The 16,996-nt window shown below is 36.8% G+C and overlaps 1 protein-coding gene across 2 annotated transcripts; it reads left to right on the top strand.

Annotated features, from left to right (window-relative positions):
* Nucleotides 1-200: 200 nt before the first annotated feature.
* On the top strand, nucleotides 201-15,759 carry RAD51C (RAS associated with diabetes protein 51C). Of its 2 annotated transcripts, XM_077379435.1 has the most exons (10): nucleotides 201-289; nucleotides 1,584-1,742; nucleotides 2,739-2,837; nucleotides 7,462-7,584; nucleotides 7,730-7,763; nucleotides 7,842-7,921; nucleotides 8,235-8,461; nucleotides 10,799-10,930; nucleotides 13,333-13,399; nucleotides 15,453-15,759. In XM_077379435.1, the coding sequence occupies exons 2-10, from the start codon at nucleotides 1,631-1,633 to the stop codon at nucleotides 15,626-15,628; spliced, it is 1,050 nt and encodes a 349-aa protein (XP_077235550.1). In that variant the 5' UTR covers nucleotides 201-289; nucleotides 1,584-1,630; the 3' UTR covers nucleotides 15,629-15,759. The 2 variants fall into 2 exon arrangements, with proteins under 2 accessions (XP_077235550.1, XP_077235561.1); XM_077379446.1 differs by lacking the exon at nucleotides 201-289 and having other exon boundaries at nucleotides 1,448-1,742; nucleotides 7,851-7,921.
* Nucleotides 15,760-16,996: the final 1,237 nt, after the last annotated feature.

Raw genomic sequence — 16,996 nt, 5'->3', positions numbered from 1 at the left:
TTGAGAGGGCATGAATGAGTAGAGGGTGAGAATTGACTAAACAAGAAGAAAAAAGTTGATCATATTTTAAGTATAGTTTTTTTTTTTCCTTGTTTTTCAGGCTTTTCTTACACAGTTCACAATTACTCCCTTTCCTATCAATCCCCCTCTCATCTTCCATCACCATTGGGTCAGCTAATATATTTATAAAAAAATTGCAGGGGTTAGCTAATATTTCAGGAAAAAAATCATTGTAGCCAACAATGCCATAAAGATGAAGTGCTCCACACCTTTGATGGCATCTCCAAAGGTCTGTTTGGTTGCACCAAAAATCATGTTTTTTTTTGTAGGAAAATCAAAGTAAAAGAACATATTTTCCTTTCCCAAGCATTGTTTGGTTGCCAAATGCATTCATTTTTTACTGTTTGACTTTCATCTCAAATCACCAGAGAAAGGAAAGTAGAGAAATGAGAATCTAGTTTCCTTTCCTTATGTCTGTATCTATGCAGAGTACAATGAAATGGAACCCGAGGGTTTGGGATTTTCCTAAGGAAAATGGTAGGTGGCTGACAATCTAGACACCCTCCTCATGGGTGCAACTCGGTTGAGGCCAACCCGAACCCCCGAACCCAATCCAAGGAAACTCTTACTCAACCTGAACCCGAGTTCCACCCAGATGAGGTTCAATCCGACCCCCCGAACCCAATCCAAGGAAACTCTTACTCAACCTGAACCCGAGTTCCACCCAGATGAGGTTCAATCCGACCGAACCCGAGGAATCCTTTTTTCCCAACCCGACCCGACCTGAGTTTTTAAGCTCTAAATGTACAAACTAAAAAATTAAAAAAAATTGAAAAAAAAAAGTAACGGGTTTCACTCGAGTCGGATTTCCCGTGCCCTGCCCCAAACCTCACTAGAACTCAACCCGGGTTAGAAAAACTCAACCCGAAAGATACCTATCATATTTTGATATACCCAACCCGATACGACTTTTTTCAAGTTGAATCCGACCCCAGTTGCACCCCTATTCCCTCCTTGGGACAGCCAACGTATCCTAATGAGCAGGATAGCACAATCACAAGTCTATCCAAGAAAAAAATATCCAACCTGGGTAGTAAATCTCATAAAAAAATTATCCAGGGATTTCTATTTCTAACTCTGTGGAAAGTGACCTCATTATTTTTGTGAGGGGTGGGTGGGCCTAAGAAGATAAAAATTAAGTGATAAAATGAAAGTTGCAAAAAGATTTAAATTAAGTATTTTATAAAGAGGAATTCTAAAATGAAGGGTGCCCTTGCGAAAAAAAAAATTTGCAAAGAATTACTAGCTTGCAAAGACATAAAATTTCAAAGGGCAGGTTCGTCATTTTCTCATACATAAATTGCTTATCTTAAAACACGACTACAGGTGTCTTTTTAAGAATAAGGCATAGCATAGGTAGTCTTTTATAAAAATCCCTTAAAATTAGGGCGATGATAAATTTGCACCCCCTCTGAGATAATTCGGGTATGATCCGACTGACTTTGAGGGGTGCGAAATATCCTACAGAGGGTGCGAATTTATCATTTCCCTAAAATTAACATCTTTCTGGCGGGAATTCACAGGCTACAAAACCCTAGGATCGTTGCAGAGGGCGATTGGAATTGGGTTAATGGAGATCTCGACCCTCCCTCTTTCACCAACTCTCAGAGCAAAGCTCCTTTCAGCTGGTTATTCCACTTTCAGATCCCTCTCTTCTATCTCTTCCCCCGAACTCGCTCGAGGTACTCTCTCTCCCTCTCTCTAAATCTGTCTGTTTTTTCTCATTGATCCATCTTCTTTTGTTTACAATTTTACTTTTTAAGACGGACTTTATGTTATTTAGATTGCTCTGTTTGTTCTTCTTAACCTTTGAATGCCGTCAATCGTTTTGGTTTTTCTCACTCTAATATTTGATTTTCGCTAAGTCTCGTAGGAGAGTAGCTTTTTTATTTACACTTGCAGAAAATGTGCTGTAATTGAATAAGCTCTAGACTCTGTAAATATTTAAGGGGTTGGTTGGCGTGGGGATTTGAACGTCTGATTAGGGTTTTTTAGATAGCTTGTGCTGTGCGGCGTCTAGTCCTAAAATGATGTTGGAATCTAAGGTGACTTGATTTAGTTATTTGAGTTTTAGCTTGAAACAAGTTGAAAAGTTCACACCCGGTAAGAAAAAAAGAGTTAAAGCCAGTGCAAGAATAGTAATACCAATCGTGATTTCAAAGTCATATTGTACTAAGTACTCTTAATCAGTTAGGGGTTTATTAATAATCTCTAACTTTATATTGATTGCTGAAATTGTGCAACACGGGTTAGGTGTTAATCTGTTTACCATTTCAAAAGGTATTACATAATGTCTTTGTTTTGATTGCTTCTTAAGAGTCATATAAATGAGAAATCCATTTTCCGAGTAGCAGTCTGATAAATCTTTGTATTGGGTGCAAATTATCATATATTTTTCAATTGGGATTTGCTAGAGACCATCGCAGAAGGCATTTTGCGGATGGTCTGTTGCATGAGAGAGAGGCCACATAGGCTCACTTTTCAACAGATTTTGTCCTTACTCGTGATGTGACTGCTCTCTCATGCAACAGACCGTCCACGAAATGCCTTCTGCGATGGTCCCTAGCAAATCTCTTTTCAATTATATAGCAATTCTCTTTGTTAAGTGAACTCTTTGCTGTAGACTTGTGATGTTTAAATTTAAATTATTGAGAATAACACATCTGGTGTTCTTGCAGATTTAAATATATCAGATCATGAAGCACTTGAGATTTTGAAATTTGCATCACATAGTAATAGATTGGACATGTCAGATGGAAGTCATGCTCTTGTTAATGGTATGAGCTCTTTCTTTGTCCACAGATATTTTGAGAATTCTCTTTTCACATCTATTTGGAGTCTAGGTATTCATAAACCAAACATCTTTCATATTCATTGCATTAGACGTGGACTTTTGCCACTTCTCGCATGTGCTGTTTTTTCCTTTTTTTGAACTAATTACAATTGACATCATTGTGGCATCTGATGACATGGAAGGCATCCATGGATTGAAGCGGTAATTGCAGAAGGTTTTCGACATAAAAAAAATCTCAATTTTTTTGCAAGATTTCCTAAGGATTCAAGTTGAAATATCATCTTGCGGCGTCTCCCTATCTTAGAGGAAGTATGGATTATACCTTCTAATAGAGACATGCAATCTTGGAGTAAAACCAATAGACACTCCTATGGAGCTTAACCATAAGTTATCTCTAGAAGATGGTAAACTGCTTGACAGCGCACGAAGATATCTAGAGATTTTGGGCAAGCTGATATACCTTATGATCACGAGACCTGACCTAACATTTGTAGTGAGTGTTGTCTATCAATTTATGCATATTTTAGGATAGCCCACATGGAAGCTGTTCATTGCATTTTTAGATATCTCAAATCCTCACTAGTTCGTGGCATTTTGTATACAAAATTATCTCAGCATCTACTAATGCCGGTTGGGTTGGTTCTCTTGATGACTGGAGAGATCAACCTCTAAATATTGTACCTTTTTTTTTGGAGGTAACTTGGTAAATTAGAGAAGCAAGAAGTAGAGTGTGGTAGCAAAATCAAATGTAAAAGATGAATATAAAACTATGGCAGTCACTAGTTGTGAGTTGATCTGGTTGAAGGCTTTGTTATTTAACTTGGGTATTCATGATAATCATTCTATGTCCATGTTATTTGAGAAAGAAGCAATTATTCATCTTGCCCCAGATCCAATGTTCATGCTGCCTCAAATCCAATGTTCCATGAGCAAACCAAAATACATTGACGTAGATTATCACTGTGCACTAGAAAAAGGTGGAATTTGGCTTTATCATGACGCCCTATATTCGATCAGTGGCTCAGTTGGCAGATGTGTTCACTAAATCTCATGAAAAATCAGCATTATTCTCTTCAAATCTTTGGACATCTATTCTCCATCTTGAGGGAGATTGTTTGAGAGCTTTCCTTGTTATTTCCTTCATATGCTGTGCCATTTCTTTGTTATTTCCTTGTTTCCCTTCGTAAGGCTATTTTTGTAACTTAAACCATTTGAGTTGCTTGTGGGATTATATTGAAAGAGCTTTCCCATGATTGGGAAAGACTCGAGACTTCATCGTCATGATCTTCCTTCCCCCATTTCTCTTTTATTTGTTCTCCAAACCTTCTGTACTCATTCATAGTTTTTTATGACTGTAGGAGTTCCTCTTTTTGGAGGAGTTTTTTGAGAAGAAGAGTCAAGATACCAAACTTCTCAACGGGTCAAAAAATTCTTCTTCTAGGAGGACTCCTTTTTTTTTTTTTTTTTAAAAATGTCTTCTAGGAGGACTCTTTTAGAAGGAAGAGTCAATACATCAAAATTCTCAAAGAGTTCATCTTCCGGGAGGACTTTAAAAAAAAGGAAGAGTCAAGATATCAAATTTCTCTATGACCCAAAGAGTCTTCCAGTAGTAATCTTAGAAAGAGTACCAATGTGAAACATCACCCAAAAGACTTCCTCTTGTGGGAGGAATATTTTAAAAAGGAAGAGTATATATATATATATAAGGGAAACCTCAGAAACCTCGCCCCCATATAAGGGAAAAGGTTTATGAGGTATCGCGTAGCCTGAGCAACCCTCTATATACGCCATCTCCCATGTTGTTTGAGTCATCCAATCCATTCATTCCATAGGATGTACCATAGGTAGGGTGTCCCTAAGAAATCATCTCCATAGGAGCATGGTACCTGTTGATTTGTGGAGTTTTAGACTGGATGGCTCCATTTTGTGCTTCTATAGATAATTGTTAGGATGATCCTATGGAGATGGTTTGTTATATATATATATATATATATATATATATATATATATATATATATATATATATATATATATATATAAGGGAAACCTCAGAAACCTCACCCCCATATAAGGAAAAAGTTTCCGAGGTATCGCGTAGCCTGAGCAGCCCTCTATATACGCCATCTCCCATGTTGTTTGAGCCATCCAATCCATTCATTCCATAGGATGTACCATAGGTAGGGTGTCCCTAAGAAATCATCTCCATAGGATCATGGTAGCTGTTGATTTGTGGAATTTTAGAATGGATGGCTCCATTTTGTGCTTCTATAGATCGAATGGTTAGGATGATCCTATGGAGATGGTTTGCTAGGAACACCCTATCTATGTGAGATTCTACGGAATGAATGGGTAGGATGAGTCAAACAACATGGAGATGGTGTGTTTATAGTGGCTTGCTCGGGCTGAGCTATAGCTCAGAAACCTTGCCCCCATATATATATATATATATATATATATATATATATATATATATATATATATATATATATAGAGGAATGATAGATACAAGGGAGCCCTTGCATAAAGAGCCAAAAAAGGGCTATTGATTGAATCCACGTCATCAAATGTAACTAATTTTACTTTTTCAACCGATTTTAAAATGTAACTGAAAATGACGTGGATCCAATGAAGAGCCCTTTTGCGGCTCTTTATGCAAGGGCTCCCTTGTATCTATCATTGCTCATATATATATATATATATATATATATATATATATATATATAGGAAACTGTTGGTGAGCTTAACCAAACTTATGGTGAGCTAGCTTGCCCAATCACATGGGTCCCACATTTTGGGGAGTGATCCAAACCATTCATTTGCAAGGCCTTATCATAGATAGGGGGTGTACCAAAAATCAGCTCCATAGGATCATCCTAACCCCTCCATTTGTGGAGGACAAAAATGGGGCAGATTTGTGTCTGTCCATTTTTGTCCTCCACAAATGGAGGAGTTAGGATGATCCTATGGAGCTGATTTTTGGTACACCCCCGATCTATGTAAGGGACTTTCAAATGAATGGTTTGGATCATCCTAACAAAGTGGGCCCCCATGTGATTGGGCAAGCTAGCTCACCATAAGTTTGGTGAGCTTAAGCTCACCAACAGTTTCCTCTATATATATATATATATATATATATATATATATATATATATATTTAAATTCTTTTCGAGAGTTCCTCTATTAGGATGACTCTTAAAAAAGCATTGAGACATCAAAGACTTCTTCATGGAGGACTTAAAATATCTAAAACATCATACTTCTCTGCAATTCAAAGATTCCTTCTGGGACAGTTCTTAAAAGGTTCATGATATCAAAATTATGGACAAATCCAAGAATCTCACTCTTAGAAGGTTTCATGAAAGAAATATTTAGAATCCCATTGTAAGGGCTCTCAAAAGAAGCATCTGGATTAATATTTAATTTAAATTTTATTTATGCTTTGTAAATTGGAGGGTGAGCCTTGGTGCAACAGTAAGGTTGCTCCATTGTGATGTGGTGGTCATGGGTTCGAGTCACGGAAACAGCCTCTCTGCAAAGCAAGGGTAAGGCTGCGTACATCTAGCCCTCCCAGACCCTGCAATGGCGGGAGCCTCGTGCACTGGGCCACACTTTTTTTTATGCTTTGTAAATTGTTTTAGCTAGAGATCCTCTTAGTATGAACTGTAATTAATGGCTATTTGACTCAGAATTATACATTCCAACTTTATTAATAAAATCTTTTCATGAAAGAGGGAAATTTGCACCCGGAATTTTTATGTGCAACTGTTATGGAAAGAAAGACGTTTGTTTCAGGATCAGTCCTGTCCCTAGATGTAGTAGTCGATCGGCGGGACATTCAAAGAAGCTACGAACCTTCACTTAATGTTAATGAAAGCAAGCCGAAGGCCATAGGCTATTACGTTGTACACTACGACTACTAGAGGGGGCTATGTTATCACTTGACACAAGAGATTGAACAAAAAGCTGCTGAATCGGCCTATTTCTTGCGCGTATCAATTGTCGTATTTTGAAATGAACTTTGATGAAGAATGAATGCTATCTTTCTAAGTACGAGGGAAGGAGCTCAGGAATCCCTTTATTCGGTATTGCTGTGACAGCAAGTCCGCCGGAGTTCAGAAAATCCTTCTCCTTGGTTATAGCTCTTTATAGAGGTGAACGACACAACCGTCCCTACTCGAACCGGAAAGTGTTGATTAACCTGAGCATAGTATTGACTGGACAGGGACCCTTTTGTTTGGGACTGAGTTGGAAACTATATTTGGATCTCAGTGCAATGGAAGTGAAGCTGAAATATTTAACTGTTTTGATCACTAGATCGGGTAACTTGGAGGTCCAAATGTCCAATTATCCCTTTATTGTATAATCAGAGTACTGAGTGCTGTAGAGAAAATCTTTACCTAATTCTGATTAGACTGCATAGAGAGCATATATCAAACTTGGCATCTAGAATTTTGGTGTTCCTTCAAAGGAGTGTGATTTGTTAGCACACAATTAAGAAATTATTCCACAAATCTAATTTATTCCACAAATCACATGTTGAGCTTTTTTTACTTTAGAAAAGATCTGTTTTATCTCCTCAAATTTCATTTGATTCTTATTTCATGCAGGGGCTCAGACTGCCTGGGATATGCTTTGTGATGAGCAGACTGTTAGACATATTACAACATCTTGTGAAGATTTAGACACCATACTGGGTGGAGGAATAAATTGCAAAGAAATTACTGAAATTGGTTTGTTGTTGACTTGTTTCTAATCTGATGCCTTTTTGCTCAATTTCTGACTCCTTCATTTCGTTAACAAGACAAACAATGCAGATTGGTTATTGTTAATTTTATATGTATCTAGTTTTCTACCTTCCTTTGACGTGTGTTTCAGGTGGAGTCCCAGGCATCGGTAAAACACAACTGGGGTATGGCTTGCTTGGTCATGTTTAACTCTGTCCATTTGTTTAGTGGATTTTTCAGTTAGCATGTCAAACTCATACCAGAATATGCAGGATTCAGCTTGCCGTTAATGTGCAAATTCCAGTTGATTATGGTGGCCTAGGAGGAAAAGCAATTTATATAGGTAAGTGCCCATACTTCTAACCATGGTTTTAAATTTCAGCCGAAATACCAAAATTTTGGATTTTTGGATTTCGGTTGGGACCAAAACCAAAATCACCAAAATCGGAAATTTCAGCCAGAGTCCCAAATTTCAGCCGAAATTTCAGGAAAATGTGATTTTTTAAGTTTTTTTCCAAAATTTCGGTACATTAATGAAATTTGCTGCTTCTTTTTTTTATCGAATTTAGGTTTCGGCTATGTCCGAAACCGAAACAAAAATTTAAATAGTTGGTCATAACAATTTAAGCTTAAACATAATTACTGCATGATGCCAGATACAGAAGGCAGTTTCATGGTGGAACGTGCTTTTCAAATTGCTGAAGCATGTATTCAGGATACACTTGATAAATTTGGCTTTCAACATAATGGTTTTGAAGCTTGCCAAGAAAAAATGCAGCCTAAAGCTTTCCTGGCAAACATATTCTACTTCCGCGTCTGCAGTTACACGGAGCAAATTGCTGTGATAAACCACTTAGACAAGTTCATTACGGAGCAAAAAGATGTGAGCAAGAAAACAGGCAATGCTGTCTTTCTTCTTTTGTTTTTACCAGGGATTCTAAGCATGGGATGATGAATTGCCTTGCATTAATTCATTCTGTGATAGTTTGATTAGCATTAAGTGTTTCAGAAGGGGATCTCACATGTATTGACCATAGTTAGCAAAACACCATTAAAACGGCGTTTTAAAAAAAAAAAAAAACCCGTTTTATTGGCGTGCCATATAATACTCCATTTAAAACTTCTATAAGGAAAAAAATCCGTTTTTTTTTTTGGAAAACGTTTAAATGCATTTTAGACGTATTAAATGCATTTTTTGGCCAACTTTCCAACTTTACCCCCACTATTTTTTTTGTAAATGACAGTTTTAAATGCATTTTTTTTTGTTTCCATTTTTTTGACTACTTTTTTTTTTAACAGACACTGTATTAAACTCGAATATTTCCTGTCCCGTTTTTTTGCCGAACCACATTCTGTTAACTATGGTATTGACGAAAGGATTTTCGCTGTATGATATTTTTTGATGACTTTCTGGTGTCAATATTAAAATGTTCATTTGAGTAACTGGATGCTTGCTCATGCAGTCAACATGATGAATTGTTAAAGACCGCATACATGATCTTCCTTGCATAAGAATCTTCTTACCTAAAACTTGTTGGAAAGTAAATTGATTTGCAAGGGACATCACTGTTGCTGATAGTATCACCTTGTGAAAATATCATGCATGCATGGAATGCCAGGACTGGGTTAAGGGAGGGTGAATGTTCAATTCATTCTGACTTGTTTATTAAATGTGATGTTTTGAATTCTCAAAATAGCTGTATCTTGAGGTTAATTCTTGATTTTTCTCAGTGATGTAAGAAAATTCTAGATTTACCCTTCCTAACCCCTGATATTAATGTTAACAATTAGCCTTCTTTTTTTCAGTAAATTGCAACTCTAGCTTTCTTTACTATGCTGGATCTCTCTTTTTCCCCCCAAATCTGCACATGTCAAAGGATTTGACTACAATTCTTTTAGGGCCCGTTTGGATGCCAAGAAGATTTTGATTTGGATTTCTCACATTTGCAGCCCTTTTTGTGTTGTGATTTCGATCCTGATCAAATTCTTTGATTTCCAAATTAGCGACTGACAGTGAAAAAAATCAGATTTCCAAATATGCTGTGGAAATAAGTAATTGGAAATCCACAAATCTGGCAGTTTCCTTCACCCCCTTTGGTCCTCAACCTCTCCCCTCCAGCAGGAATTGCCCCCTTCGCTCTTTGTCTCCCTCAACATGAGCTGGCGGATCTGTTCATTTTGTATTCAAAACTCTATTCCAAATCCAAATACAAAATATGAGGTATCCAAACGGGCCCTTATGTTCTCGGGAGAAATTTATGTTCTCGGGAGAAATTGAAAAGTAAAACATGTTTTGTAATTTCATAAATTTGAGTACAATTCTTGAAAAAGAATACATCTAAAAAAATAATGCATATATTGTACCAAACAAATTCAGTAATTTCCTTGGGAGGTTCCTTGCTGATGGCTTTAATCTTGTAAGGCAATTACTGTTTTGGTTTCACCTTGGACAAGTTCTCATCCGAGTTGGAGTTTGATTGTACAGATTTTTCAATAACTCCTTTGACTCATCTGAGGTAAAGGAAAATTGACAGATCCAATCATTGACTCGCCTGAATAAACTCGGTTTTATCTTAGCCGAGTTCTGGTCCGAGTCCAATTTTTTAAACACCTAGGGCAATGCTTTTTCTCAAATATTAGTGGTCTGTAGCTTCTTTTCTTAGGTATTGTGAATTATTTGGGTATCCTTTTTTTAATTCTCTATGCTTAATGGTTCCTTGACATGGTTAGATTGTGAGGGTTTGTTATACTTAATTTTGAGCACACTGGTCAGTTTTTAAGCACAAATGGGATTCTCGGGAAGCATAATCCTATTTAAAATTTACATTCACTAATGTATTTTGTTGATTTTATGTTGCCAGAAATGATTGAAGGTCTGTCTATCTAGTTGGTGTGTATTAGTCACAAATAGTGCAAATAATGACTATCAAGGAGGCCAACCCTTTCTGAACTTTCTTTCACCCTCACAAAATTTGATTATTATGCCTGTTTTTCTTCATCTAAAAATGCAATTCCCATATATCATCATCCATAAGTAGATGCCTTCTCTTTCACTCTTTGCATTGTTACTCTGTTTATTTAGTTCTTTTCATGGAGGTTTCCCTGGGTTATATTCAGGTAATTCTAATACATAATTGTGCAATTTATTTTATTTGTAAATTGTTATATCACCATCGCTTCATATTTCTGATTTTTTTCATTGATCATAATGTTTTTACAGGTGAAAATCATCATAGTTGATAGTGTCACTTTCCATTTCCGCCAAGATTTTGATGATTTAGCCCTCAGGACTCGGATACTTAGTGGTTTGGCTTTGAAGTTGATGAAACTTGCCAAAAAATTTTGTCTGGCGGTGAGCATCAGTATCTTCTCTTCACGGAATTCTCATACACCTTTCTTTCAAATTTAGATGTGAACGAAAGAAATCTAACCAGTGGAAGCAAAACTATTCAACTAAAACTAGCAATGGAGTTAACTAAAGGAGGATACTTACATGACTTGCATAAGACTACTGCATTTGTTAGACCCAAGGTATATATTAGCTAGGTAATGACCCAAATTATTAATCTAAATATCAACCTATGACTTCTCTATAGAGAGAAGACATGAGGATATATAATTTTTTTAACCAAAATGCTAGACCAAAACTAAGCAGTTTAACACAATTGCGTAAATTGTTTTTGAATGGCAGAGAAAACATTATCAAGGGAAAAATAACAACTAATAAAACACGGTGGTCAGAACCAGGAGAGGGGGAAAAAACTTAAAAGAAGTTTATGTAAGGATCTCACTGACTCTGATTGCAGAGAAGGTAAAATCCATTGGTTTACAACGACTCCTATTGCGGAGAAGATAAGATCCATTGGTATGTGAAGGTCTCAACAACTTTGATAGTAGAAAAGGTAATATCCATAGGCATGTGAAGGTCTCAACGACTCTGTTAGCGGAGAAGGTAAGGTCCTTGGTGCACAACTCGATAGCAGAGAAGGCAAGATAGGAAAAAAAGGAGAACAATTAGACAAGAAGAAAAGGTTAATCTCTTGCTTGAGTCCTTGATCAACTTGTTCTTGGGAATGGTAGATCACTTCTTGAATGCTTGATCTCCTAGCTCTAATATCATGTAAAAGATCTCTTAAGTTTATGAGGAGATCGGGGAGAAGAGGAGGTAAGTTTTTCATGCAAGTTTGTGCATATATGCATGGTTTTAAATTTCAGCTGAAACGTTTTGTTTCGACCAAAATATTTCGTTTATTTCGGTTTCGGCTGCGACCGAAACGAAATTTACATGAAGTCGTTTCTTTACAAGATTCCAACGAAATTTCGCCTAAATGTCACCGAAATTTCATATGGTTGTATAGTATGAGTGGGGTTCTACATGATCCAAACTTCTATGTGAAGGTTCTGTTCTAATTATGTGATTCAGTGAAGAAGACAGTAGTTTTGAGGATCTCCAATATGTTTGTCCCCTGGGTCTTTCTCAATACTTGCTATTTATAGGCAATTGCAATAACAATCTCACTTAATATGTCAAGCCACAAAACGATAATGTAAATTGACTTTCTACTGAGAATCAGAGAAAGCCACCCTATGATAACATGTATCAAGTCAACTCTCACAAGAGTGCTCAACTTAAATGGTGTGGGTGATCTGGATTATGCCTAGTCTGGAATAACCATATGGAGTCACTTTTGGATTCCAATGATGATTACATTAGAGTAGATCATCTATTAAAGATTTGCCCTTTTTGGTTTTTCATTTGAAAGCTTGAGACATTACTTTCTCTTGTTGCTCCTCAAATAGCAACTTCTATCTATCATAGTTATCCTCTCAGCAATTTCTCTCGTTGCTCCTCAAATAGCAACTTCTATCTGTCATAGTTATCCTCTCAGCAATTTCTGTATGGTTATCGCCCTTGTTAATCTTTTCTATCTTCATATCTTTCTTTATATACTTTACCTTCTCTCTCACTAATCACTTTATATACTCTGTTATGCAGAGTCTTTAACTTTCTAAAGTCAGTAAGAATGTCTCAATAACAGAGTGCTCAATCTTATTTTGGATTTCACTATTTTTTGCTCTACAGTTAGTTTATGTTGAATGTTCCATTTTCTAGAATTTTGTCATTTCCTTCACTCATGTTATTTGATTTACTGATAATAAGTTTATAACTTTAGCCGACCCCAACTAGTTTGGGAAGAAGTTTATAACTTCACACTCTGGGTTATCATTGTCTATTCTATCCTATATTACCTTTGGCAGTTTTCTTAGATCTTATTGGCACCAAGGAGTCCATTGGCTTTTTTATCCTATATTATCTTTGTAAATTTTCTTATATCTTTTTGGCACCAAGTAGTCCATTGGCTTTTGAATATGATTGATAATCTTTTGGTGATTAGTCCTTTTTAGGTTATTTGCTTGATTTGGCCTCATGTTTGTATTTGTGGGTATCCTATTATAAGCCATTATTCCAGTGACAAGGGTTTTCATGTAGTAAAATTATTTGGAGACCCTACAGTGGGAGGTCAGGCCAGGACGATCTCTAGCTGTGCTCCTGGCATGTGGGCCACATCACCTGTGAGATCTGGGCCACATGCAGGGTGCCCAGCAATAGGCGTTCTGGCACTGGCGTCCTTCCAGCGGGCATCTTTCTAGCATTGCTCTTTCACGTATTTTAACTACAAGCCATGTCTTGAGAAGTTGGCGTACAGTTTTTCTAGTAATTTTGTTAGATTCACACTTTTCTCCTCTGTGCAGGTTGTTCTGTTAAACCAAGTTACCACGAAGTTCATGGAAGGTTCATTCCAATTAACTCTTGCACTAGGTAATTTTTGTTGCTCTGCATTTTCTTCCTTTCTTTTATAATCCTCATATTTGGCAGTGATCATCTTATAAAGGCCTAGTCATCAAAATTTAGCCACTCTTTGGTATTCTTGTCTCTTTATGTGTTCGGATTTTCTAGCATGCTTATTCTAATCTCCAAGGTCAATCTTCTACAAACTCTTTTGTTTGGTAGACAAACAGGCTCAATTGGTTTGTTTGCAGAGAGTGAGACTCCTGCATGCATGCAATTTCATAGCCTGCAAACTTTGTTTCACACACACACACACAAAAACTTGTAGTTATAACTTATAAACTACAACTCTTCCAGTGTCCGTTTTTTAAAGATTTACCAGATTTACCAAACTAAAAACCCCAAATCTTTCTCATCATATGTTCATCATGTCATGCCATTGTGGGCTATACAGTGTTATTAGAAGCCTTTGGTTTAGTTGTTGCACCTTCATCCAAATTAACCAACCTAATCCCTAACATGCTGAACCTTACAATCTAACCCAAAGTGCCACTCTCTCTCTCTCTCTCTCTCTCTCTCTCTCTCTCTCTCTCTCTCTCTCTCTCTCTCTCTCTCATGTATTTGGGAAGCAAGTGCAAGAAGTGATGCGGGGAAGCGAAAATGGGAGGCGCGAGGGGTTTAGAAAAAAGGAAATTCAGGAAGCGAAAAAACTCTAAATGTAAAGTGAAAATGCATGAGAAGCGTAATTGAAAGTCAACATGAAGCATGTAATAAGCCTCATTGGACATAGAAAGAGTAAGATTATAGCAGGTTAGGATAAAGGGTTGATATAGGCAAGAACTACAAGTAGAAAAGAAGATTGCTACTAATTAGAATTAAAAGTTTAAAGAATTTAAAGCATGTATATTTAATGTTTTTGAAAAAAGATAAATGTAATTTTCATTTGAAAACTTAATATTAGTTTTCAAGTTTTAAATACACTCTTTTTAAATATGCTCCTTCAACATTATTAGAAGGAGAGAATAGTCTTTTAGAAAAACAGAATCACCTAAATAGGAAACATATTCTTAGTTAAGAGGAAACGGGTAGGAAGTGTCTGGGAAGCGAGAAGAATTTAGCTTCCGAAACGATCTTCTTTGGAAGCGATCTTCGCATCCAACTCCGAAGCCTCCGGTAATTATGAGTCATCATTGTCTCCTTTCTGATTCCTGCTCTTCACTTTTGAATGCATACTTGTATCCCAGACAGCTTACCATTCTCATCTTTGTGAGGTTGGTACTAACCGGTAATCTTCCACACCAAGCATGCTGATCCAAGGTCTTACCCGTACAATATCTATCTTCTTTGCCTCTAATTCAATGCCCTTGCACAAAGTGATCCAATTTTCCGTTGCAAAACAACGTTAAACTTTAAATCCCCTGCTATCCTATTGATCATTGGATAGCCTGGTCTTTTCCTTCTCTTTAATAGGTAAGCTGGGGTGGAACCTGCAACCTCAGGGTTGTGACAAACAGCATCCTTCAATAGAGCTACAGATTGCAGGTTGTGAGTGTACATCCCACTACTCTCTTGTGCGCATCTATATTATGTTTGATCCCCTATTCTCTTTCCCTTTGACTATAATCACATTAATATTGATTTAACTAGACTATCCCAATTTTTTATTCCTGTCCTTTCTAACCTTTTGAAACTATTAACCATTCAACACAGGCATTCTAGCTGCCTTATTCTTGAATATTTTGATAGCAAACCTCAAACTGTACATCTAGTCAGATTTCCTTAATACACCACCTATCAAAGAAACTATTGTGCTTCTTAGATGTGCTCTCAGTTCTGACTACAAATTTCCATGTTATGTTGACTCCCACTACTTTTGCTATTTGCTCTTCTCATCTTCTAAAGAAGTTCATCTTCCTTCAAATTCCTAGATATAAGATTTGTCAGAAATGTAAATACCAAAATGAAACTTACAAATCAGATTACACCTTATTTCACTGATTTTATTCTTTTAATATTGAAGCATGGAATTGCCCTTTCATCCAGAAGAGTCTGAGGTGGTTTTTGGTTTATTAATGTCAAACAGGTGACAGTTGGTCGCATGCCTGTACAAATCGGGTTATTTTATATTGGAATGGGAACGAGCGATACGCATACATTGATAAGTCACCCTCTCTGCAGTCAGCATCGGCACCTCTTTCAGTGACAGGTAAAGGGATACGGAATGCTGCTTCAAACTATAAAAGAATTAAAATGATGTAAGTAGTAGTATTCTGGGATTAGTAGAGGGTTGCAGATATTAGTTGTTGGGTTCCTTTTTTGTTCTTTCATGTATAGTAGCCTACTGAAAAAGAGTTTTATATGATTCATGGCTATGTTTTCTATTGGAAAAATATGAGCAGTTAGGGTCCATTTGATCAATCATGTAAACCATTTATCTGCTAGGCCTGGCTATGTGTGGAGTACACTCCAAATCTCTCTCCCATGACTCTTAAGCCTTCAATTTATGGCCTTTAAATTGAGAGTTAGAAAATAAAAAACAAGTCTGCATTAAGAAAACCTCCACTGTTGGCAATTAATGACACAGATGAACCAGAATCAATAGCCTTCAAATGGAAGTAAAGGAAATGTAGGCAATCGTCCATATAAGTGGCTGAATAGTTCATTAATGTGATGGTTCAGATCAGCCAAGCAGAGCTATTGAGTCATGCGCAATCTAATGTGGGGCCTACTAAGTCAACAGTCCAGATTACTGATCCAACCATCCACGTGTATGGTTGGATGAAGCTTTCAAAACCATGGTCACCTGAAGCTTCTTAATTGGGTAGGAAGCTCGCTGCAGAATTAAATTCTTCTAGAGTTTTTCAAATTTAGGAGAAGCATGCATCCCACATTCTTGTTAATTAAAAGTATGGTTTTTATTATTGTTGCCTAAATTAGTGTTGCTTGTTAAGTAAAAGCATGCTTTTTATTTGGTTTTTTTTTTTTCTTTTCTAAGGGGGTGTTTTACTTTTAATAATAATAAGGAAAAATTGCCAACGGGGGACATCAAAATACGAGAATTGCCAACGGGGTACACGCTTTTGAAAAATTGTTAGAGAGGGACGAAATGAGGGTTATCAACCCTCTAAATGGGGTTATCAAACTCTCAAAAGGGGGTTATCAACCCTCTTTAACAATTTTTCAAGCAATTTTTCCTAATAATAATGATGACGACGAATGAGTGTTTAAAATGTAAAAAGAAATCTTAAGTTTCATATAAAACTTATGTGAATTACGGAGGGATTCTAAACTCACAGGAGCTCTTGTAGAATAGGGCTATAAGAGCGGCGCCATTGGAGCCACCCCTTCCTAGGTGCATTTATAACGGCAGTGATAACCGTAGTAGCAAATGACGTGGCTCCAATGGTGCAGCCATTGTCCTTTTCTACCAGGGTTCTTGTGAGTTTAGCATCCCTCCAATTATAAATCTTTAAAACTTCTTGTAATTCTATCTTTACTACATGTAACCTTTGACCTATATTAACCCCTCTCCTCAAGCTTACTACTACCCCATATTTTTGTTCTGTACACTTTCTTATGGTTATAATCAATTGATGTGATAGCCAGCAAGAAATAAGCTTATAAGCA

Source organism: Tasmannia lanceolata, unplaced genomic scaffold, assembly GCF_043159265.1.
Source record: "Tasmannia lanceolata isolate RefF3 unplaced genomic scaffold, GAP_Taslan_0.1 ptg000002l, whole genome shotgun sequence".
NCBI classification, from domain to species: domain Eukaryota; kingdom Viridiplantae; phylum Streptophyta; class Magnoliopsida; order Canellales; family Winteraceae; genus Tasmannia; species Tasmannia lanceolata.
This window is presented reverse-complemented; position numbering and strand designations above follow the sequence as displayed.